This window comes from Chaetodon auriga, chromosome 21, assembly GCF_051107435.1.
Source record: "Chaetodon auriga isolate fChaAug3 chromosome 21, fChaAug3.hap1, whole genome shotgun sequence".
Taxonomy (NCBI): domain Eukaryota; kingdom Metazoa; phylum Chordata; class Actinopteri; order Chaetodontiformes; family Chaetodontidae; genus Chaetodon; species Chaetodon auriga.
In genome coordinates, this window is record NC_135094.1 from 1,237,948 (window position 1) to 1,261,874 (window position 23,927).

At 47.0% G+C, this 23,927-nt stretch overlaps 4 protein-coding genes across 5 annotated transcripts in view; 1 reads left to right on the plus strand and 3 right to left on the minus strand.

Moving 5' to 3' along the window:
• The window catches only part of dnah5l (dynein, axonemal, heavy chain 5 like), a 38,596-nt gene extending 28,411 nt beyond the window's left edge, over positions 1-10,185 (minus strand). Inside the window, exons 1-23 of one of the 2 annotated variants that reach the window (XM_076761044.1) lie at positions 9,486-10,185; positions 9,262-9,363; positions 8,690-8,876; positions 8,182-8,347; positions 7,869-7,962; positions 7,638-7,736; positions 6,660-6,841; positions 6,435-6,554; positions 6,218-6,323; positions 5,819-5,914; positions 4,194-4,289; positions 3,934-4,107; positions 3,569-3,658; positions 3,329-3,484; positions 2,791-2,930; positions 2,503-2,654; positions 2,170-2,377; positions 1,984-2,071; positions 1,767-1,890; positions 1,231-1,400; positions 1,012-1,104; positions 828-931; positions 63-159 (exon numbers count right to left, since the gene is read on the minus strand). In XM_076761044.1, coding sequence (XP_076617159.1) covers positions 63-159; positions 828-931; positions 1,012-1,104; positions 1,231-1,400; positions 1,767-1,890; positions 1,984-2,071; positions 2,170-2,377; positions 2,503-2,654; positions 2,791-2,930; positions 3,329-3,484; positions 3,569-3,658; positions 3,934-4,107; positions 4,194-4,289; positions 5,819-5,914; positions 6,218-6,323; positions 6,435-6,554; positions 6,660-6,841; positions 7,638-7,736; positions 7,869-7,962; positions 8,182-8,347; positions 8,690-8,876; positions 9,262-9,288 — 2,769 coding nt within the window. In that variant the 5' untranslated portion in view covers positions 9,289-9,363; positions 9,486-10,185. The remainder of the gene's footprint in view (positions 1-62; positions 160-827; positions 932-1,011; positions 1,105-1,230; positions 1,401-1,766; positions 1,891-1,983; positions 2,072-2,169; positions 2,378-2,502; positions 2,655-2,790; positions 2,931-3,328; positions 3,485-3,568; positions 3,659-3,933; positions 4,108-4,193; positions 4,290-5,818; positions 5,915-6,217; positions 6,324-6,434; positions 6,555-6,659; positions 6,842-7,637; positions 7,737-7,868; positions 7,963-8,181; positions 8,348-8,689; positions 8,877-9,261; positions 9,364-9,485) is intronic. The other variant, XM_076761045.1, reaches the window with a different exon arrangement.
• LOC143339681 (NLR family CARD domain-containing protein 3-like) overlaps positions 1-23,927 on the plus strand; it is a 371,505-nt gene that overhangs the window by 143,671 nt on the left and 203,907 nt on the right. The window lies entirely within an intron of this gene.
• LOC143314503 (NACHT, LRR and PYD domains-containing protein 9B-like) lies at positions 13,059-17,349 on the minus strand. The gene is given in 6 exon segments (XM_076721569.1): positions 13,059-14,231; positions 14,801-14,974; positions 15,843-16,016; positions 17,080-17,165; positions 17,167-17,250; positions 17,341-17,349. Coding segments are annotated over 6 exon segments (552 nt in total). The 3' UTR covers positions 13,059-14,206.
• On the minus strand, positions 19,254-22,967 carry LOC143339686 (protein NLRC3-like). Its single transcript, XM_076761062.1, has 4 exons — positions 22,926-22,967; positions 22,477-22,621; positions 21,597-21,832; positions 19,254-21,049 (listed from the first exon to the last, which is right to left on the minus strand). The coding sequence occupies exons 2-4, from the start codon at positions 22,605-22,607 to the stop codon at positions 19,254-19,256; spliced, it is 2,163 nt and encodes a 720-aa protein (XP_076617177.1). The 5' UTR covers positions 22,608-22,621; positions 22,926-22,967.

Genomic DNA, 23,927 nt, shown 5'->3' on the forward strand with positions numbered 1-23,927 from the left:
ACTCACTCACTCACTCACTCACTCACTCACTCACTCACTCACTCACTCACTCACTCACTCACCTGGATCCACAGAGCAGAGAAGTGAGCGAGTTCATTCAGAGTGTCGGCAGCCTGAGCTCTCAGAGACGACACGACGGAGCTGAGCTGGATCACCAACCTGCTCCAAACAGCCACAAAACAGGAAGTCAGGAGAAATGAAATGAGACTAACGAGGACTGAAAGCAATGAGAGGACATTAGTAAGCTCCAGAGCCTGAGAGCAGCGACAGAGAAGCTCGTCACCTTCGGTCTTAACGCGATGAGGATGAGGATGAGGATGAGGATGAGGATGAGGATGAGGATGAGGAAGTGCGCGTTGTGGTTTGTTTTTGTGGTTCAGCATCAGCTGAATTAGTTTTAATGCAGTGTTGCAGTGTGACGGTCTAAAGGTTTTTCTACTGTCTTTCTGTCCTCCTTCTAGTTGTGAGTGAAGGGTTTGAAATGCTGAACTGCTATCAGTCTCATCTGAGTCACTGTGTGCCTATTTGTTTTGGATCTGACCTGCAGACTCGTTTCTTGTGTATTTTCTCTCTGCATCATCACGATTATTGTAAAAACATACAGAGTATTTCTTCTTTGTTCTTGTTTTTGTCAGAAGTCTCTTGTTTCTTTTATTTGACGTGTTATTTGGAGTTTTCACATAAATATCAGTCACGGCTGAAGCACAACGCTGGAACTGTGTGTCCTTCATGTGCTTTGTTTTAGCTGCTAAATGCTAAACTCGTCAGCCAATGAAAGAGCAGAGAAACTTAAAACATCTCATTCACGATTGGACCGCTGGACTGACTTGGTGACGTCTTTGTGTTCGGTCAGCTGTCTGTCCAGAGGCCTCAGCACCGGCGGCTTCACCGGGATGTCGTCTCCTGCGTCCCGACCCGCCACCTGCTCCACCTGGCGGAGAGAATAATACTGGAATGTGATTGGCGGTCTGGCAGCGGGTGTCTCCAGAGCCAGGTGAGCAATGAGCGTACCTGCTGCTGTTTGTACTGAAGGTGAGAGTAAGTCCACAGAGGGATGTCTCTGGTCGCAGACAGCACAACACTCACCAGCTTGTTGACTGTACTCTGAAACACACACACACACACACACACACACACACACACACACACACTCAGCAGGTTTGAATGAACACCTCCAAAGAGCTTGAAGCACGTTGGCGGCACGTTGCTGCAGATGAGCGACAGAAGAACCTGGATGTCGTCCAGGCTGGGTCTGAGGACGATGTTGGGGACGGCGAGCTGGATGGAGGCTCTGAAGAGCGGAGGAGGAGGAGGAGGAGCTGACTGGCTGCTGCAGGAGGAGGGCTGGTATTTGGGGACATGAAGTCTCCTCCTCAGGGCCTCCAGAGAGGATTTGGTGGCTGAGAGGAGAAAGAAGAATCAGTGTCGGATGAACAGAACTGAGATCTTACAGCTTGAATCACTGATGGCCATGTTTCCACTTCCTTTCAGTCTCCTCAGCGTAGCTAAAGTCTGGTGCTGAAGTTGCAGAGTGATCTATGAATACTACCTGGTGGCAGGTGAAGCACTGAATGTTACTGTGGGCTTAACAAGGACATTTCAATTAACACAAAGCAGAAATCACGTTTCACTTCCGTTCTTTGTTTTTGCTCTGAGAGTAAAGACTGAGAGGAAAAGCGAGAAGGAAGAACAGAAAGATGGCCTGAAGGAAAGGCAGTCCAACTGAGGAGGAAGGGCAGGAAGGCGGGGAAGGAAGGACGGACAACCTTTGACCAGGGCCTCCGTGTTGCGATGACAGAGCTGACCGATCAGGTTGTAGAAAAGACAAGGAAGGCAAGACTGACAGCGAGTCTTCTGTTTGGAGTCTGGATGGAGACACTGGAAGGACCCCTGAAGAGGAGAGGAGACAAGGAAATAAGGAGAGGAGGCGAGGAAAATTAATGACAAATGATAGCTTGAGTGTGTGCGTGCCATGTGTATTACCTCCAGATTAACAGTCTCTGTTGTCTTCATCTTCCTCTTCAGCTCCTCAATCAGCTCAAAGGTGTACTTCTCTACCTGCTGACTCTGCCTGCACACGCACGCACACACACAAACACACAGACACACACACACACGTCAGTAACGGGCTGTCTGTGTGTTCGCTCGGCGCTCTGTTCGGTGTTTTACCAGCTCAGAGTGACGGCAGCAGCTTGGACCAAGCTGTCCGTCTGCAGCAGCAGCTCCTCTGGTGAGACAGGTGAGTCCTCGGGCAGGACCAGCAGACAGCAGGACGACACGGCCTGAAGCAGCCGACCGATGCGGCACTCCAGCAGGTCTGTGGCCACTTTGGACACCTGATCCAGGTCTTTGAGAGCCAGGTACACACTCTGGATGACTGAGGAGGACGGAGAGAGCGGCTGAATCATCGCTGGCTGCTTCTTCGCTCATTAATGTTGATGAAAGTGAAGTTACGTGTTCACATTTTCTATCATCCGCATCCGTTAATTCATTCAAGTATACATGCGTCAGTGTTGAGAGCAGTCCAGGACAGCGTGGTGAGTCCAGGCGAGAGGGCCGCCTCCACCCGGCCGATGAAGGGCTGCATCACAGGCGACAGGAAAGGGGGGATCCTGGCGACCGCCGATCTGTAGTCCTGGAGCAAGTCCAGCAGCCTGGACCAGAGCAGAGAGTCGAGACAACGTGAGCTTGACATAGAAGATTGAGCACCGACTTTGACTTCACAATCAAGTCCAGCGAGGACTGATGTGTGTCCACAGCATGAAGTCTGACCGCACGTGCTGCTCTCACCGCTCGTACAGAGCTTTGAGCTGCGCTTCCCTGCAGCTCATTTTTACGATGACCTTCGGCACGGTCGCCCCCAGTTTGGTCATCCACCGGGCTTCCTGCAGCACCTCCAGCACCGCGGGGTCCAGGTTCACCAAAACCTCCTGAGGAACAGATCATCAATATTCATTTGAGAGAAAGATAAAGAAGCGGAAGCAGAACTTCCAGGTTCTGGTGCAGATGTAAGACGTCATTCAAGTCAATCAAACCAAACTCTAACGGACACAGAGATGTACAGTTTTGTGATGAGGTTGTGAACTCTGCTGTCGGCTGCACTGAGCTGATGGCAGGAAAGCAGTTTGTTAGCTGACAAGATGCAACATGTAGATCAAAGAGGGTGATCCGACAGAGCTATGCTAGCACTTTCCCCCTTCTTCCAGTCTTTGTGCTAAGCTAGGCTAAACACATCCGGGTCCTCTGTGCTGAACACACAGATGAAGGTGATATCATCTGAAAATGGCTGACTGTCACATGAACAGCAGCTCTTTGAAGGCTCACTCACCTTGCTGTTCTCATGTCGGACCAGCAGGGCGGCGTTCAGGCACTGTGGCACGCCCTCTGCAGCCTGACTCCAGGCTTGCAGGTGCAGCACCTCGTACTGCAGCAACATCACGGCCATCTTGTTGTAGCTGCGGATCACTTTAGTCATCTCTGGTCCCTGGCGGAGACACAGGCAGGGAGGCTCAGGACTCACTGATCAGGAGTATTTCCATGACTGATGAGGTGAAATCAGAGGCTGTACCTTGAGGACATCGAGCTTCTTCTTCAGGATCAACATGGGAGCTTCGATCTTCCTGAAAAGCTGACGACACCACAGGATCCTACCTGCCACCTGAGAGGGGGCGACAGCTGAGGTTAGCCTGTGGGCAGCTTGTCTCTGGTTCGTCAATCAGTGGGCGGAAGGACAGAAGATTCACCAAAAGCTATGAGTGTGTAAAAAAATCTGATGCTTTTCTTTGTCATCCACGAGAGTAAAACTTTGCTCTAGCTTTGGATTTCTTTGTCGGTCAGACAAACTGTACAAGCAGTGATGAAAATAACGGTGAGTATAAGTGAGCAGAGTTGGACGGACAGTGAGGGGACAGGTGATGGGACCGGTGTTGGTACCGGCGGCAGGTTGCGTCCGGTGGGCGGCGTATCTCTCTGTCTCTGGTAGGTCTTCCTCAGCAGCTCCAGCTCTCTGCCGTAGCGATGCAGCAACAGCAGGTGGTGCTGCTTCAGGTCCAGACGAGCTGTTGGACCGGACTCAAAGACTGCCAGCAGCGCCAGCATCCGCTCCGTCTGAAACACAAACACTGGATTGAATGCCGGTCGGTCTCCTCCACACACGTTCGAGCTGGTTACAGGTCAGATTGTGCTGAACTCACACTGAGAGACTGCTGGAACCAGAAGTCCAGCAGAGACTGAAGAGACTGGAACACGCCCTGAACCTGGAGCTGGAAGTCTGCATAGTCCCTGTCAAACTGAGACACAGACGCACAGACACACTGAGTAACTCAACGCTCGAGACAGTAAAGTTTGATCGACACTGACGAGAACAAAACTGTTCAGTCAGCATCAGACGCTCCTGGTTTTGAGTCTGACTGCACTACTTTGAAGCTCACTGCCGACGCTCCAGACTAGATATTTTTTACTGGTTTTTAAAAATCTTGGTTAGAGAAATTTTCCTGTTGTGTGCAGATAATTCTGCGTATGTTAAATAATGTTTCCTGCATTTTATAGCTTTTCTTTCCTTGTGTAGCCCAGAGGGTTAAATAAACCATTAAAAAAGACAACAATAAATAAATAAAAATACATCTCGGTATTTACATTCTTAAATAAGTATCATGCAATTCATATCATTTCATATGAAATAAGCACAGTCTTAAAAAAAGCAGATGTTAGTATGTTCAGTGCAAAAGTATATAGAAGTGTGGAAAAAAAAAAAACGAGAGCGTTTGGTTGACAAGTTTGGCAAACAGCCAATAATATGCAGATCACTTCCATTTGAGCCAATCTAACTAGCGCCTAAAAGTCCGCTAGCTTCATTGCTAATTATTCAGACATTTTCTGTTGCGTTGTAGAGGGCTCCCACGCCACACCTTGTATTTCTCACGCAGAGAAATTACCAGGATAACGCCCACCAAGTTGCTTCGCGATTTTTTAAATAGTGGAACAGGTAGAGAAATTAGTGACATGTCGGTCACAAACAAAATGGCTCTCAGCCGGCTCTAAACAATCGGAGCCGGCTACTGCCTGGGAGCCGGGGCGGGAGCAGCTTTGTTTTTGTCCCATGACTTTTTTTCCTTTTCAAGCTACATGTGATTGGTCAACTATATGCTGTGTGGTGGCCTCTGTGTGTACTTGCTGGGGGGGGGGTTACGCATGCACACATCAATAGGTCAGGTTTTTTTGAGTCCCCTTAAGAAGAGCTGAGACTTCAGAAGAGACATCAGCAGAGACACCAGAGATTCAGAGACGATTGTAGAGAGAACCTGTTCCAGCCCATTCAACGTAGAACCTGTCGCTGCCAAAAGGAGGATGATAGTTGAACCCCCACATCAAGTGCGGTAGGACTGAACTGAACACACATGTACATCGCCAAGGGCAGAGACCAACCTGCCTTTCCTCGTAGGTCCCACCCTGGAGTTGGACTGTGAACTGTGACTCTTAAAGAGACAGTGAACACTAGACCTGGGTCTGTTTTTATTGTGTGCAGTTTATTTTTTTAGTTTGTTATTTTCTAAGTGAAGCTGAAATATACCCTTGTATACTTTGGCTCCCGTCGTTCCTAAAACCTTCTGAATCTGGTCCAGTCTTTACAGTTACAGTTACCCTTTTAGCGGCAGCACATACTGGTTACACTTGTTTTTAAGAGCTCTGGCAAACAGGTTGAATCATATTGAAATAAAACTTGAAGAAAAAAGCTATTTATTCAATCTATTTTGGGCAAATCATTCTATTACTACTTTATTTATTGCATTTTTCTGTAATAAAACTGATTAAATGTTACCTCGAGCTTGCGGTGGTCCAGGACATCGTAGGTCTTGGACTTGGTTGTGGAGACAATGGTCTGGTAGCGGACATAAATCTTCTCCGTCCCTTCCACCTGTAACACAGCTCAGGCTCACTGCGTCTGCTCTGCATGTTCGCTCGCTTGCTTGACGCGTTGTTAAATGTGGATTTGGTTTTGCTTTTTCTACATTTCTGTTGTGTAATTTATCAAGAGGAAAAGGAAATTCAAACTCGTTTGAATGAAAGAAGAAAAAATGTGTGAACTCGTGACCAAAACCCCAAAACAATGGACCCTCACCTGCAGCTTGACAAAAGAAGATGAAACACAAGAAGAATGAAAAAGTGAATAGTTGAAAATATTAATAGTTAAGAGAAGTTAAAAACCAGCCTGGCTCACCTTCATGTTTTCAAGAGCGGCCAGGCTCTCCAGCGTGGACGCCATGTCGCCAATCTTCTCCAGACGCCTGCAGAAAGCATCAAACTTCCCGAAGATGTAGTTCTCACTGAACGGGATGGACAGAGAGAGCGAGGAAGAGGAGGGCAGTGCAGGCAAAGGTCACCTGTTACAGGAAGTGCACTGAAACTGAGGCGACGAGCTGCTGCTTGGTCTTTACCTGAAGTCCAACTGTCTGTCTTCAGGCTTTTCTCTCAGTTTGTCTCTGATGGTCTGGAAGCTCCTCTGATACTCCACATTCAGATTAGAGCAGTCAGAGATACGCTGCAGCAGCACGGGCCTGACACACACACACACACACACACACACACACACACACACACACACACACTCTTTTCTCATCTGATGTAATCTTCATGTTTAATGGTGGTCTGGTCTTCTGTACCTGCTGTGGTCCCAGATGTGGGCCACGCCCTGCAACAGGTGGCTCCTGCAGGTGGTTATCATCTGGTTGGTGACCTTGAGCAGCAGAGAGGTCATTCTGTCGGAGGTATTGTAGTACTGAGAGACAGTGTGGATCATCCTGATGCTGGTCATGAGACCAGGGATGTGCTCCAGCACACTGGTCTGTCCAAGCGAGAGGAAGAGGAGGGATTACCGATGATGACAAAACATCTACATGCTGCCTTATGTGTGCATGAAGGTAAGTCACGCAGGCAGAAAATGAAAATCCCTTAAATCTCACATTCTGTTTGCACAGCAGGAAACGGAGGAAAGTCGCTTTAGCGGCTCAGTGAAATGATCTTTTACGCCTCACTTACACCTGACATTAAAAATCGATCGGTATCTGGATCATAAACGATCCGATCTTTGTGTTTTTGATTTGTTCTCCTCATTGAGATCAGATCTGTGTCCTCCAGAGCAGATCCTGTGTGTGAGTGATCTGAGGCGGCAGGAGAGCAGCCCCAGGCTCCCTTTAAAAATCACACAATTTTGAAAGTTGTTAAGGCAAACTTTCTAAACTTTGTGAAACTGTCTGAGACAGATTCTTAATTATTTCTGTCTTGTAAATTCTGCAAATGTAAAACATGAATGATTCCTTCTTTTATGTATAATACTGTGTCAGTCTGTCACGGTGTGTTTCACATAACTCAGGTGAACGTAGTAACGTACCCTGTCTTGTTTCGTGACGAGCGGACCTTCGTGAGCAGTCAACCTGGGCAACAACTGTAACCGACCTGGCTTTGTCTCATAGTTTCATATAAATTAGCGCTGTAAGAACTTTCCTCCATCTCATCAATTGTGGACTCGCATTACTGAGAGTGTAAGTAAAATATGAGGAAGAAGAGGGACCATCATCATCGTCAGGTGTCAAACAGATGGAGGGTTGATGCTTTAAAGTGAAAGACGTAAAGTTTTTTACCGGAGTGCATTTCCCCAGCGGTCCAAAGAACTTGTCCAGAGAGGAGAGATACTTCACGTTGTCCTTAGCCTCGTTAGCTACAACGGTGATGTCCCCATCCTGACACAATCAATCAATCAATCAATCAATCAATCAATCAGTTAATCAATGGTGATACTGGCAGCATAAACCTAACTGCTGCGAATTAAACCCAATCAAACTAAATTTCAGTTTAAACTAGTGAGGTTTTACCAGCTCTCTCCAGGTTCGTAGAGTTCTGGACTTGGTGACCTGCAGAACTCCCAGAGTCCTTTTCACATGAGGACACTTCAGCTCCTCCATCAGACTGACACACACACACACACACACGCACACACACACACACGCACACACACACACACACACACACACACACACACACACACACACACACACACGCGCGCGCATTAGAAACTAGCGAATGAATGTAAAACATTAAACTAAATGCTGTCAAACTATTTGGCCAAAGAGGAAACTTCCGTCTCTCCTGAAGCGACTCAGCCAAGCGTTGATAACGTGGGTCTACCTGTTGAAGGTGACCATGCGTCTCTTCCAGTGCTCCAGCTCAGCTGACGGCCCCACGTCATCGGCCTCCTTCCTCATCTGCTCGCTCTCTGTCAGCACCTGCTTGATCTGGTTGGTCCACACTGAGACCACGCCCTCCAGACGCTCCACCAGCTCGCTGTTATTGGCTGAGAGCAGAAGCACAAGCTCTTGAACACTGTGACCTCTGCGGCGGCCATGGAGGCTCATAACATGCCGTCACCTCGCTGTTGATCTTTGTGCTGAGAATCATTTAACGCGTTTCTACAGGTGTCAGTGTGACTCCTTCGCCTCGCCACGTCTTCCTTCATCTCTTTCTGACACGTTATTAGGTAATTACATCTCCCTCCACAGGAACACTGGATTTAGTCGTTTGAAGGGATGATTCATCAAACATCGCCTGGGAAATGAAGCGGATGCTGGCTGGGTCGCTGTAGCTTTGAGGAGGAGCAGGTAGAAAATAAAGCTGCAGCTGTGGTTGACCATCCTACCTGCAGCCGTGTAGTCTGCAGGGCTGCTCAGCTGGCCCACGGCATCGGGGAGGTCCACCTGCTGCAGCTGGAACTTTCTGTCCATGCTGACTCTGGCTGAGCTCAGATTGCTGATGAACTGGTCCACCGAAGACAGAAAGGACTGGACATCTGGACAGGACGCGCCCTCCTGCACTGAACCCCACGTCTAGACAGAAAACAGGGTCAGCGGTCAGAAACGAGGCTGAAAGGTCCAAATGTAATCTGAGTGAGGCTGAATCCTCAACAGTCATCAGTAACCGTCACTGTCACACTCATTTTCACGATTTGACGTTTTTGTTCTTACGGCACAAACAGAGGACGAAGAGGAGGAGGTTTGCAGGTCTTGTCCTGTAAACCCTCAGATGGCTTTAACAGCTCTTTGATGGTTCAGGGTTTGTATTTGCAGATACTAATACTCCAGATACTAATACTTACCCTGAATTGTCAAACACCTGCGCACTTATAACATATCTCTGTTTGCTCACAATCTTCTGATAACCAACTAAAGAGATGAATCTGAGTAAAGAAGCCTTTCAGGTGGAGGTGTGTACCTGCTGTGAGGTCAGGGCCGGTAACATGATGTGAGCCAGCAGAGTCTCCAGACTGTTCAGGACGCTGCCATCACGGCAGTCCAACACGCCAAAGTTCACCTCCTGGAAAGTAGGTACCACAGCGATGTTACACAGGTGGATAACAGCGGCTTCTGTACGAGACGTGCCGAGTCAGCAGGGTCTGTCCAGCCTCCTAGAGACGAGGACAAAGTCAAGTTACAGACCTGCTGGACGTTAGCGGTGGTTATGGCCTTGTCAGTGGTTCTCAGGAAGAACAGACACTTCCCCAGCAGAGGCTGCAAAAAAACAGAAAGCTTCAGTTCAATTGGCTGCACATGGTTCACGCACTGTGATCAATTCCACCATCAGAAGCATGTCTCACAAATAAAGACACGGCTCTGCAGCTGGAGGACAGTCTGCTGTGACAACAAGACGGACCTAAAATTTTAAACCTGCCCTGAAAAGTCTGATGCCTTTAAAACTGGAACTCAACCTGAGTCCAGAAGAAAAGACTGAATGTTTCTTTCTTTTCGGAGATCGTATGCACGCAAATTCAGAATTTCTACAGTCTAAGGTCCAGGATTTCATGCAGCCCATCAATCTGGACTGGAAACCAGTGTCAGCTGAGTCAATCCTCAAGTTTTCAGTCTCTGTGTTTATTCTGCACTGCTGTCTCAGAAAGGCCTGATGGAACGTAGGCGATCCCACCAGAGATGAGGAAACATGCTGAATGAGCTGAGTGAAGCTTCCTAAACACCTTTCTTACTGCTCAGTTTGTAGTTTCTCATAGAGACAGACCGGGACAATAGCCCAATCAGTCCACATTCCCCGGGTCAGACTACTTTGCATGCAGTCTCCATGCTGTGTAATGTCTGCTGAAGGTGTTTGTCACCTCGCTAACCCCCAAACAAAGCAGCACACAGGATTTCCTTCCATGGCAACACAACACAGACTCAACCAGAGCAGTTAAGATCTCTAAGGCCCGACAGCGGCAGACGCGAAGCAGCATTGTTCTGAGCTCAGAGTGAAACTAAATCTGGGCTCCCCAGCCTGATCTGATTCAGACCGTCACACCTTGTCCACTGTCTGCAGAGTGACAGCAGGAGCTGTCCTCCACACAGACTCCACCCAGAGTCTCTCACATCCCATTGGGTGCAAAAAACCTCAGACGTATTTTCAATGGCAGGAACTTTTCGCCTTCTTTCGTGGTTCCTCATGTCGCTCCTCGTCAGGATGATTTGTTTGAGACAAGCGTTAGTGAGGTTTGCACCTCCTCAGTGGAAAATTCTCCGCTCCCTCTGTGAGGTCAGGACAAGTCAAAGAGTGTGACTGTCTTCTGGTGAAGATGATGATGACTACCTCAGAGCTCCCTGTAGTGAGGAAGAGTTTCCTTTGAGCAACAGCTGAGGCTGCTGCATCCACAAAGGACGGAGGACTGGAGGACAGAGTCTGGTCGGGAAGACACACAGAACAGAGACAGACAAGGAGGACAAAGGGAGGAGAGGGCAGATATTTGAGGAGAAAAAGAAGATGAAGTGATGATGATGAGAAGGACACAGAAATCAGATAAAGAGAGAAAACAAAAGGTCAAATCACAGAGAGAAGACACATTAATGAAGACAGACTTTTCATGTGAGGAAAGTTTACCTGTTTCACATCCTGATAGAAGAAAATCAGCTTCTTGGAACCGTTCGCAGCAAAGAAATCATCGATCAGACTGAACTGAAAAAATCAGATGTGACTGATCCTCAGACTGAACACAGCAGAGTTCACTTCTGAGTTTGGAGTTTGAGAGCCGGACTGAGATGTTACCTTGTCATCAGAGACGAGCGCGTCCTCCACCTCCGCCTCCACCAGGGTCCCTGCGTCCACCAACCTGCAGACCAAGTATTTGTGGCGAGGGTCCAGCGTCACTCGTCTCTCCTCCTTCAGGGCTCTTGCCTGCTTCGCTATTTCTCTCCTCGCTTCGTTGGACAGCAGCGCCGTCCTTTTACCTGACACCTGGACAGAAGTCAGTCTCTGTACAGCTGGACCATGGCAGCACCTGGCATGGTCCAGCTGTTTCCAGGTGTGAATCATCTCATAAGACCAGACATCGAGGAAACCTTCTTCATTTATCTGCTCTCATACTTTAGATCTTTTTGTCAGTTTCTAAGAAAAATGTCGGCATCCCAGCATCACAGCGCCTCCTGTGGCCGGCGGCTGTCACTGTTTACTCACAGAAGTGGCAGCAGTCGGGGGTGGAGCAGCTGCCGGAGAGGACAGGTGATTACTGGCCCTCAGGTTCTGGCCTCCGATTCGCCGGTGTCCTCTGCTGGTTGCATCTGAGGATTAGACGAGAAAAGCACAAAAAATGAACAAAAGTAAAACCTAAAAACAACAGAAATACCTGAAAAAGTGCCTGAACACACAGTCTTATCATTCTGTTTTCATTATTTTATGTTGTATTTTGTTTTTCTGCCATTGACGGAGAAATATGAATCAGTGTGTTGTCTGTACCCCTGCAGAGCTGCAGCAGAGGAGGCCTGGGTTTAGTCAAGGCCTTGTCTCCTTCCTCTTCCTCCTCTTCGTCCCCCTCAGGGCCGTCCCGGTCCTCCTGCTCCCCTGCCTGGAGCTCTGCATGCAGGGAAGGAGCGTGGCCGTTCAGCCCGGGCTCAGAGCTGCCAGCTGGGGGAACGACGGGCTCCTGTGAAACCTCAGCTGGAGAGTCCGGATCTGCCATCTGCGAGTGAAGACACATTCAGCTTCAATATGTTCTGAATCCTCTGAATCGAACAGTGACAGACGCTCTTCTTTTTTCTCAGATGTTCGTGCTATAGTCACAAAAAAAAAGATTTCACACAAAACACATTTTAATCAGTCACGATATTGAAAAATAATGATTTAATAATGGTATTTCACCTCACGTACTTTCATTCAAAGTGAATTATTCTGTCATGGTCAACTCACATTTGGGACTCTTGAGTGGAAATGCTCCTGTTGAACAAGCCGAACCACCACGTGCCTGAGTGACCTGCCGGAGCTGCTGCAGAGAAAAACAGAAAAACAGAAGCAAAGAGTGGAGATGACCGAGTCTGAGGACGAGTCACTGCTGCTCTGAAAACACCTCAGTGGGTCGGATGCAGAGCAGCAGAGAACACAGCAGGAAGTGAATCAAGTTTGGCTGTTGCCGTGGTAACTGCGTGTGTGCGACTCAGCAACTGAATGCACGACAAAGCTGTGGAAGAGAAACCAGGAGAGGCGGCGTGCGCTGACCAATGAGAGCAGCTGCTGCTCTTAAGGCTGTCACACGGCGTCACATTTGTTTTGTTCACAGTGACAAACAAAGACAACACGAAGCGTCGGAGTCACCCACGGTCACGAGCATCATGGAGGCTCCTGGGCTGCAGTTTCAGTCCCACCCAGCACGTCCAGAAGTGATCCTGAAGGAATGAAGTCCATCATTAACCACAGAGAGCTTTGAGTTACTCTGGAACTGGGTTTCCTCTGATTCACCTGTCCTGTCACACCTCCAGCTTTCACTATTTGACCCCTTTAACTCTTTCAAATGACTCAAAATGAACATTTAAACATCACAAATGAAATCAAATTTGACACGTTTCCTGTGTGAAATCAGCTCATGCTGACGTGATGACGGCTGTGAACACGTTTGATCTGATGAACACAACTCTTTGTTTTTTAAAGTGTTGTATTCGCATGAGGAGAGGGGGACAGGTGTAGAGGGGAGGTGTGGTGAGGGTGGAGCAGGAGAATAAGACTGTACGCACTCCAATAAAACAGAAATATTGTGTGCCTTGACCGACAGCTCTTTAATCAGTGTTTAGAAAAGGACAATTGTAATAATACAACACATCGTCAGACAGTGACGTCCAACAATCAAATCCACAGAAAGCTGCTCCCCTTCATGAATGATGATGAAATATTGCTGACATCAGCAGGCGGAGCAGAGAGAAGCTTCAATGATTCATGCTTCACATCCACATCCCACAAAACTTCCCTCATTTCTCAGTAAGTTTACAGATGAAAGGAACACATCACAGATCACAAACACGACCAAAGAGATGCAGGAACAGATTAAATGTGGCAGAAGTTCAGCAGCTCGCACACATAATGTCCAAGCCACAAATATAACAACGTGTTGTTGTCTCGTCTTGATTCTGACGTGGCACCATCGACACAGCCAAGCCTGTCGGGGAAACCAGCATCTGGTCCAGGTTCTGATGGGTCGTGTTGCCCAGGCTGAGCTGGAAATTTCACGTCATCGTTTAGGTGATGACATAATGATGGTGCGACTGCTCTTCCAGCTCTACAAATAGCAGATTTATGCACTTGAATTGAGCAACAACCATCAACCACGATCCTGGAACAACAGATCAGACATATTTGTTTCTGTTGGTGTCATGTTGGACGTCTGATGCCAGCAGGTCAGTCGTCCTCTGAATCTCTGCTGGTGGAAACAAAAGAACCAGAATAAATAAAAGTCATCATGAAAGTACAAAACAAAGTCCAGGTCCAGGTTGAAGGTTCAGGTCCAGGCTCCAGGCGGAGGAGGTGTGTGAGTGAGGAGCAGAAGGAGTGGAGGAGTCTCAGTGTGTGTGCACAGACTGTGTAGAAGGACAGAGCAGCAGCAGAGCAGTCCACATACACTGATGATGCTCTGTCACATCCACAGGAACACACAGGGAGGATGCTGGACTTGACATTGTGTCTGACAGTGGAGCTGATCTCAGAGCAGTTCACACTGCAGCACTGACAGTCATCTCCACTTGTTGGGATTCCTCTGTCAGTCACTGCTGGATGAAGCTCTCCTCTCCACTCGACCTCCCAGTAACACGGCCCAGTCAGAGCCTCTCCACACACAAGCTGCTGCTGCTGCTGCTTCAACCTCTCTGGATCATCAGGACCCAGCTGATCGGCTCTCGGCCAATCACCTTTCTGATTGCTCTCACTGCGAGTGAGACAACTTCCATCTGATGAGAGAAGAAGACAGACAACAGACGTCATCAGTCAGAGTTCACAGAGACTCCTTCATCAGCTGGCAGTCAGTGATGCAGCACATCCAGTATAAAGAGCAGCAGGGACTTCAGTCCTGTTCAGACCACAAGTGCAGCGGCTGTGTAGCGTAGCCAGCTTCCTCTCAGCTCTCATGTTAACGTGTTGGAGTGAACACACTGAGCTGGAAGCTCACACACCTGCAGAGACTTTGGCCATCAAGTCTGTTAACTCTGCAGATTTCACTCAAGTTCACAGTGGATATAAAGGGCTGACTGTCCCTGAATGCATCATCACCACACAAACACAGATATTCACTGTTAACTGTATGGATGGATTTACTGCTGTTAAGGGTTTATTGTATGTGAAATATTACAGATATTACAAATATTACATATATATATTACAAATATGTAAATATGGACTCCATTCTAAAAAAAATATTTGGACCAAATAAATGACAATACTGGATCTGTGCTTTGATGCTAACTGTGTTTAGTACAACACTGCTGAGACCAGCATGGACTGACTCCAACCCTCTACTGACCTCAGAGTCTTCAGTCTACAGTCTTGACTCTCCACCAGATCACACAGAGGCTTCACTGCTGAATCCTGCAGATCATTTCCTCTCAGGTCCAGCTCTGTCAGATGGGAGGGGTTGGACTTCAGAGCTGAGGTCAGAGAAGCACAGCTGATCTCTGACAAACTGCAGAACCTTAACCTGAATGAAGAACAAATTATATAACTAAACAATTAAACTATTTGGTCGTTATAAACGTCACATAGTGTCATAAAAACATAAGAAAAAGCAAATACTGAATCTATTCGGTATTGTATGACAGTTGATAGAGGTACGAATGTGAGTGTGAATGGTTGTTTGTCTCTGTGTGTCGGCCTTGTGATGAACTGGCGACCTGTCCAGGGTCTGTGTCAGTTTGGATCGGTTGCCCCTTGACCCTCCCAAGGATGAGGGCGATAGTTGAAATAGATACTATAATAATACTATTTCTTTATTCATTGTCCATCCATCCATCTTCTCTCGCTTATTCGGGACCTCATTCTTTTGGTCATGACCCAAAGTTCATGACCGTAGGTGAGGGTAGGAACATAGATTGACCGGTACCACCACCACGACAGACCGATACAGCGACCGCATTACTGTTGCAGCTGCACCGATCCGCCTGTCAATCTCACGCTCCATTGACAGGTTCTGCCAGACGTTCCCAACAGACCCTCACAGTATGTTTGGGTTTGCCAGTCTGTCCCGCTTCCTCCCCTACCAGCGGATCCAACTCACCACCAGGTGGTGATCAGTTGACAGCTCAGCCCCTCTCTTCACCCAAGACATACCGCTGAAGGTCAGATGATACGACTTTATTCATTGTGTTTATGTATTTTACCGATCATTTATCAAAATAATCTGATGTCGAATATAAAATGAAAAATAAAGAGTTAAAGAGGTTTCAGACTTCAGCATGAAGATACTCAGTGTGGATCAGAATAATATCAGCCTCATGTCTGCAGGTTACTGTCAACACAACTTTCACATCATATTAATCTCAGGACAGAAGTAAAAAATTTTGTCTGACCCCAGAGCCTCCAGTCTGCAGCGTGGATTCTGCAGTGCAGCAGACAGCAGATTCACTCCTGAATCATACAGCTTGTTGTGACCCAGGTCGAGCTCTCTCAGACGGGAAGAGTTGGACCTCAGAAGTGAGGCCAGAGAAGCACAGCTGACTTTGGACAAACCGCAGAGACTCAACCTGAAAAAAGAATTAATGACGGAGATGGTTGGAAACATCGTTGTAGCCGACATGAAGGATAACGTGTTTTGCCACGAGGCTGGGGATCTTGTCCAGGATGCCAGCCACCTTAGTACCTGGCAAACAGTATGTCTCTGCTGATCTTCTACAGGAGCGCCTCACCATTGAATCACCAATAACCAGTGTGGTGGGAGAAGCAGCTGGTGGTGGTGCAGATTGCGCTCGCAGTGAGGAAGCAGATGAAGGAGGTTGGTCAGAGATCACTTCCTGCTGTCTTACAAAGCAGTGGCTCTGAACACACTACCTCAAGATATCAGGGAAGCAGCTCACTGGATATTTTTAAAAGAGAGCTAAAAACTATCCTGCCCTTACCACCACACAACAGGCCCCCACCTCCTTGTTTATCTGCCTCACTGGGTATCAAAGTTTATCCAGTAAAGGGTCTGTGAACCAGATCGACACTGGTGTTTCTTTGTTATTGAGACTTCAGTTTTAAAATCTGACTTTTTTCACCATCTCACTGCATTCATCACATACACAACTTTCACACAGGAGACCAGGGTTCTACACCAGTACGAAACCAACAGTCAATGTTGACTGCTTCAAGTGTTTTATCTGAACAATCTGCAGTGTGCTGGTTAACATTAGCCAGTGTTAGCGTGCCAGGATACATGAGGATTCCTGTCAAATACTGACAGGACATCTTACATGACTTCGAGGTGTTGATGAAGAAAGTTGCTGCAAAGGTTCCAGAGATCAGTTTGTCAGATGGTGAAGCTGCTGATGAGGTGTTTGATGAGCAGAGTTGAAGATGCAGGTGAGCGGTGGAGGGGTGGACAGCTTAGATCTGGACAGACTACACAGAGCTGGAGAGCTACATCTAAGCCAGTGCAAGGCATGATGGGATTGTTTTCGGGGGAAAAGTTTCTAAATATGTAATTTCGATGAACAGGATTGAGTTTTGAGCCGTTTAATCAATGGCTGAAAAGGAACTGCCGATTACTGTCAACACAACTTTCACATCATGTTAATCTCAGCACAGAAGTAAAAAATGGTGTCTGACCCCAGAGCCTCCAGTCTGCAGGCTGGACTCTCCATGAAATCACACAGCGGCTTCAGTCCGGAGTCCTTCATGAAGGAGTTGCCACTCAGGTCGAGTTCTCTCAGATGGGATGGGTTGGACATCAGAGCCGAGACCAGAGAGCTGATCTGTAAGATCCTGCAGAAACTCAATCTGCGTAAAGAATAAATGATGCAGATAAAAATCCTGTTCTGTTATTTTTCTCTTTGTGTTTACCTCACATCTTTTACTTTGTAGTGTGACCGTTGACATTTTCGCGATGTCACTTCCTCTAGTTTTGCACTACTCTCCTCAGTTTGTTGCAGGCCCTGTTGAGGAAGCAGCCGACTGAGGAGACGAAAGACTGTAGCGCTCCCATAAGCGTGATTGAAAACGTGATAAAAAACGCCTCACAGAGGAACAAATCCCACTTTGTGCAGGTCACAAATGTTGCTCTGTTGTCATAAGGCTTATTTGAGATGAGCTCGACCCACACAGACCTGATTTTAATCGCAGTCTTGCTGAGTGCATCAAACGATGGTCTATATTTTGTCTGACTCGCTCTGAGGCTGGACTACGTGATATATGAAAACCTCACGGGACAATGACGAGGGCAGTGGTGAGAGCTCGGCACTGCAGTTTCTCTCATGGATGTATTACAAGAGCTGGATATTTCACCAATGCCTCGGCTTTCCTCATTGGCCACTCGTGATATTACCATGAAAATCCTCTGCAGTTCAAAAAGCATCTTTCTGATGGACCAGCACTGTCAGAGAGATGACTATAGTTTTGAGCCAATGACGTTTGATCTTCATAAAAGAAACGAGAGTCAACTCTCAGTCGACTACTTCGTAGCACTGTCTCGTAGCACTTATGTCCAGTTGGACCAGAAAGTTGCGTTAGGGCACTTATTGTTGTTGTTCTCTCCAGTCTATAACCTTGCTTGTGTTGTATGAAAATCTCATATGTACGTTGCTTTGGATAAAAGCATCTGCCAAATGACAAATTGTAATTGTAAATTGTACTTGTATCCAGTGGTCCATGTACATCTGGAAGTGGCCTGGACGCTGAAAAGATGTCAACTTTGGGTCCAGTGTTCGGCTATTACAATACGTCCATGGTTTGTCTGCTCAAGCTCCGGAAGTGAAATGTTTGATGGGAAATGACTTGCCAATACATAAAGCAGAGTGCTCATTGGGAGTTTTCACGCCCATACGTTTGACGGAATTCTCCAATTGGATCTCCAAAAACTCAACCAAAGTCCCAATGACATGACGACGCTTCCATTATAATTTTTCATTATATTGCACAGAGTGCATGTGTGACAATAGCAAAAAATTTGGTTATTCTTCATCAGTGCAAATGGGTCAATATCACTGACTGAAACTGCTTGGAAATTTCAGTCAGTTCTTGTGCAAACAGCACAAATACACTGAACAAGAGCAAAAACCAGGAGCTGACCTCAGAGTCTCCAGTCTACAGTGTGGACTCTCCAGTCCAGCAGACAGCATCTTCACTCCTGAGTCCATCACATCGTTTCCAGACAGGGTCAGCTCTCTCAGACAGGAGGGGTTGGACTTCAGAGCTGAGGTCAAAACTTCAAAGTGAGTCCTGGACAGTCCACAACTAGAAAGCCTGTGATCACAAGTAACATAACACTTAAAAAACAAAACAAAACTGATTATATAGATAATTTAAGGAATATTTCCAGAGTCAGAAAGAACGCCTCTGACTCAAACCTCCTCATTGTTCCTGAGGCCAGAACTTAAAGGGACAGAAAGGCAGCCTCTGTTAATTATGCCCGAGAACTCTGGACCAGCCTCCCTGAAGGACTGAGGGGTTCTTCATCTGTTGACGCCTTTAAACGAAATCTTAAGCCACAACTTTTTAACATCACTTTCTCCTGAAGTGTCTTCATTTCATCTGATCCTGTTGTTTTAATTCTACTTTATTCTATTTTTCTAGTTTTTATGGTTTTATCATATTCATCATCGTTATTATTTTTTGCTTCTACATGAGGCACATCATGCTGCACTGGATGCATAAACTGTGGAATACCAGTGGAGGAAAACCTTTATCGTATAGAAATTTCCATTTTGTTTGTACAGTCTTGATCTTTACTGTAACACTGATGGCTTCTGTTTTACATTGCTTTATAATGTTAATCACATCTGGACTTACAGAGCCTTTCTGCAGTTCCTCACAGCTGGAATCAGTCTCAGTCGTCCCTCCGCTGATGTTCTGTACTTATTCATGTCCAACTCATCCACAACCTCCTCTGACATCTGCAGCATGTAGGCCAGAGCTGAGCAGTGGATCTCAGAGATTTTCTTCCTTGATCTGTTCTCTGACTTCAGGAACTCTTGGATCTCCTGATGTACTGAGCGGTCGTTCATCTCCATCAGACAGTGGAAGATGTTGATGCTTCTGTCAGGAGAGATGAACTTTGATTTCATCTCCTTCAGATCATTGATGACTCTCTGGATGATTTTCGGACTGTTTTTAGTCTGACCCAGCAGACCCCCTAAGAGTCTCTGGTTGGACTCCAGAGAGAGGCCATGAAGGAAGCGAACAAACAGGTCCAGGTGACCATTTTCACTTTCAAGCGATATCTTATTGACTCTCCTCATCAGGACATCGAGGGGTGACTTACTGTAGTCTTTTCCCAGGAAAGCCTTCAGGACCTCTGAGTTCCTGTTGGTGTAACAGTGGAACATGTAGACTGCAGCCAGAAACTCCTGAATGCTCAGATGAACAAAGCAGTAGACTGTTTTCTGGAAGATCACACACTCTCTTTTGAAGATCTCTGTACAAACTCCTGAGTACACCGAGGCCTCAGTCACATCAAGACCACACTGCTCCAGGTCTTCTTGGTAGAACATGATGTTTCCTTTCTCCAGATGCTCAAACGCCAGCCTCCCCAGCTTCACAAGAACTTTCCCATCAGCCTTTATCAGCTCCTGTGGACTCGTCTCATGTCCCTCATCATACTTCTGCTTCTTCCTCTTTGTCTGAACCAGCAGGAAGTGTGAGTACATGTCAGTCAGGGTTTTGGGCAGCTCTCCTCTCTGGTCTGGAGTCAACATGTGCTCCAGAACTGTAGCAGTGATCCAGCAGAAGACTGGGATTTGACACATGATGTGGAGGCTCCTGGAGGTCTTGATGTGTGAGATGATTCTGCTGGACAGATCTCCATCACTGAACCTCCTCTTGAAGTACTCCTCCTTCTGGGCGTCAGTGAAGCCTCGTACTTCTGTTACCCTGTCAACACATTTAGGAGGGATCTGATTGGCCGCCGCAGGTCTGGAAGTTATCCAGATCAGAGCCGAGGGAAGCAGATTCCCCTCCATGAGGTTTGTCAGCAGCACGTTGACTGATGACTTCTGTGTGACGTCACAAACGAGCTGATTGTTGGTGAAATCCAGTGAAAGTCTGCTTTCATCCAGGCCGTCAAAGATGAACAGAAGCTTACAGACAGCCAGCTGCTCTGCTGTCACCTTCTGTAATGTTGGATGGAAAACACGGAGCAGCCCGAGAAGACTGTACTGCTCATCTTTGATCAGGTTCAGCTCCCTGAACGAAAGCACAACCACCACACTGACATCTTGGTTTTCCGAGCCCTCTGCCCAGTCCAGAGTGAACTTCTGCACCGAGAAGGTTTTTCCAACGCCAGCGACGCCGTTCGTCAGGACCACTCTGATGTGTCTCTGTTGGTCAGGTAAGGCTTTGAAGATGTCCTGGACCTTGATTGGGGTCTCATGGAGGGTCTTCATCTTGGAAGTTGTCTCAAGCTGCCTCACCTCATGTTGGGTATTAACCTCTTCACTCTGTCCCTCTGTGATGAAGAGCTCAGTGTAGATCCTGTTGAGGAGGGTTCCACTTCCTGTTTCATCACTTCCTTCAGTCACACGTTCACATCTCCTCCTCAGACTGATCTTATGTTCATCTAAAACCTCCTGAAGACCACCATCTGCTGAGAGAGAAGAAGAAATGTGAGAACAAGAAAATGATTTTGAGAACCTGGTTATTTGAGAACAGTTGTCAGCTTGTCAAGGAACATCTGAAATCCTCCTTTTTCTCTCTCCTCTGACTGTTGGTGACCTGACCCATGTTCAATGAATAGCAACGCTAACAATGCACTGTGAATTTCAGTGACAAACACACTCCATTTCCTGTGGCTGCTTCACAATAAAAGCCTTGTCCTGGTTTGCTGGTGTAAAACTTTCGTGTGAAGCAGCTGCAGGAAGTATTCGGTTTGTAAGTTAGTAAAGCTCTGATATGACTAAAGCAATCAGTGAACAGTAAAATGAGGCTGATATGTGAAATAACAAGGATAATAAGGAACAAGTGAAGTGAGAGGATATGATCAGGATTTTAAGGTGTAGAATGTTCTGACACTGATGAGCTAATTAGCTACCGACTGTAGCCTGAACACTAGTGTTAGCTGCACGCTTGAAGTTGATTTGCAGACGAGATTAAAACAGACGTGATGCCATCAGCAGACAGATGGACAGTCTTACTTTGTACAGTGCAGGTCTGACTGACTGTCTGCAGTCCACATCTTGTTCTGGATCTTTCTCCACACTGGGGACAGCAGGAGTCTCCTGATGAAGCAGACTGGTCCCAGTATGAGGTGATGCACTGTCTGCAGAACCAGTGTCCACAGCTGGTAGAGACTGGATCCTTCAGGACGTCCTGACACAAACCACAGCAGGACGGCGTCTCCTCCAGACAAACATGACTCCTCTTCCTCTTTCTGTAAAGACATAAATGCAATTCAGACATTCTAAAAAACACAAGTGGTCCAAATGTACATTTGACCATTTTCTGTTCTGTTTCAATCAGCTGATAACTTTTACTGTCCATGATGTTTGTTGTTGACCTTCGGGAACAATATATGATGGACAGAATCTGAGCTCAAAGCACTGCAAGCTCTCAATCATTAGTAAGTGGACCAATGAGCTTTGATGTTCTTCTTCTTCATGTTTTACAGAAGCACTTTGTTAAAGAGCAAACTCAAACCGTCCACACACAGAACCAAGGTGAGCAAAGCTTTTCTACAAGTGACGTATTCACCACATGCTGAACTCATTCAAGATGCATCTGCTCATAACAGCTGATCTGAGAAAGAACCAAACCAACAAAGTCACTTCAACGTGAGGGCAAAAGTCTCTGAATGTGGTCTTCAAGTGGAAATTCTGAAATGGAGGTTCTCGTGTGTTCTGCTACAGAAAACCATCAGTAGTTTGTGCCTATAAAACCAAGACTAAGATTAATCTCAGTCTGAAACAGTACTGGCACCAAAAGTTCTGCACTGTGAATATAAATCTCTCAGCAGAACATTTTATTTTCATCCTAAATGCTTCGACAGGTCAGTTTACAGCACAAACAGGGTCTTACTTTGAGTCTGAGGGTCCAGGTTCATGACTGGCACGTGGAGATTCATCACTGCAAAAGTCGCTCTTCATGGACAGACAGTTGGACACTGGAGACTCTGCTCTGTCCTCCTCTTCCTCCAAGTAAACACTCATCTTCTGAAGTCAGTCTGAGAGGAACGAAGACACACACACACACACACACACACACACACACACACACACACACACACACACACACACACTCAGAGTTTACAGTACAGTAAATCCAGCCATCAGTTCACCTGGTCAGCTGCTTGTTTTCTCGGCTTTCACTTGGTTTCCTGTTTATTCTTCAGCCAATCATGACTTTGTGTCCACAGCTGAGTCAAACTGTTGACTTCATTCTAACATGTCTGTCCTCTACAGTCCACAGGCAGAAAACGGACTCACACTTTAACAGTGAACTCATGAAAATGTTGGATTGACACTCACCCTGCCTCAGACCTCAGCTCTGCTCCGTCTGCTCTGGTTCTCTTCCTGCTCTCCTGAGCCTGGGTCACATGATCACTGTTGCTCCTCCCCTCTCCATTTACAGGAAATCCCTGTGTGTGTGTGTGTGTGTGTATCCATGCATTACACATGTTGTGGGGACATATATCTGCTTCCACAGTCACACTGTGGGGACTTGCCTTCCTTGTGGGGACAAAATGCAGGTCCCCACAATGTCCATCTTTACGTTTGAGGGTGAGGACTTGGGTTAAGGTTGGACTCTGTTAATATCTCCCAAAATCCTGAATACATAAATGAATGTGCGTGAGGTCAGCTCTCAGATCAGTTATTTAAGAGCATCTCGTGGTTTAAACAGACTGAAATTTATTGAGTTTTGGTCAAAATGTTGATACTTAAATGATGTAAATAATTCTGGTCTGTTTAACAACTGTTTGACAACTAAGGTGCTAAACGTGTTCTTTGACAGACCAACACAGCTGAACGTCAGCTCCTTCATGTTCCACTGACGTGGAGCTTGTCTGGAGCAGGTTAACATGGACATCCTGTCACCTGACTCTTCCACAGCCTCAAAGTGTCATCACCTCATCTGTAACGGTCTGCAGGCAGCTCAGACTCTGTGTTCCTGTGAAGGAAAAGTTTGAGCAGTTTATTTTGGCCGTCATGTCTTATGGAAGCAGGTGCGGCAGGCTGGAGGAAGCAGGTTCATGGCTGGTGTCACACCTGCAGTTGGAGGCTCTGACTCTGGAACCACCTGGAGGGGAGATGGCCGTGTTTGAACCGATCTGCACACGCCTCAAGGAGACTGAGACAGCAGCGTCTCACACACCACCACAGACTGTTTACACACACCTTTAAAACTCAACATCCACATCGAAGACCGGCTCAGCCAACGAACCTGAACCCCAACCCTGAGGAGGGACGGGAGCGATCGGCCGTCATCATCGCCCCCTGCTGGTACTGCACCTTTACACATTCACAGGGGAA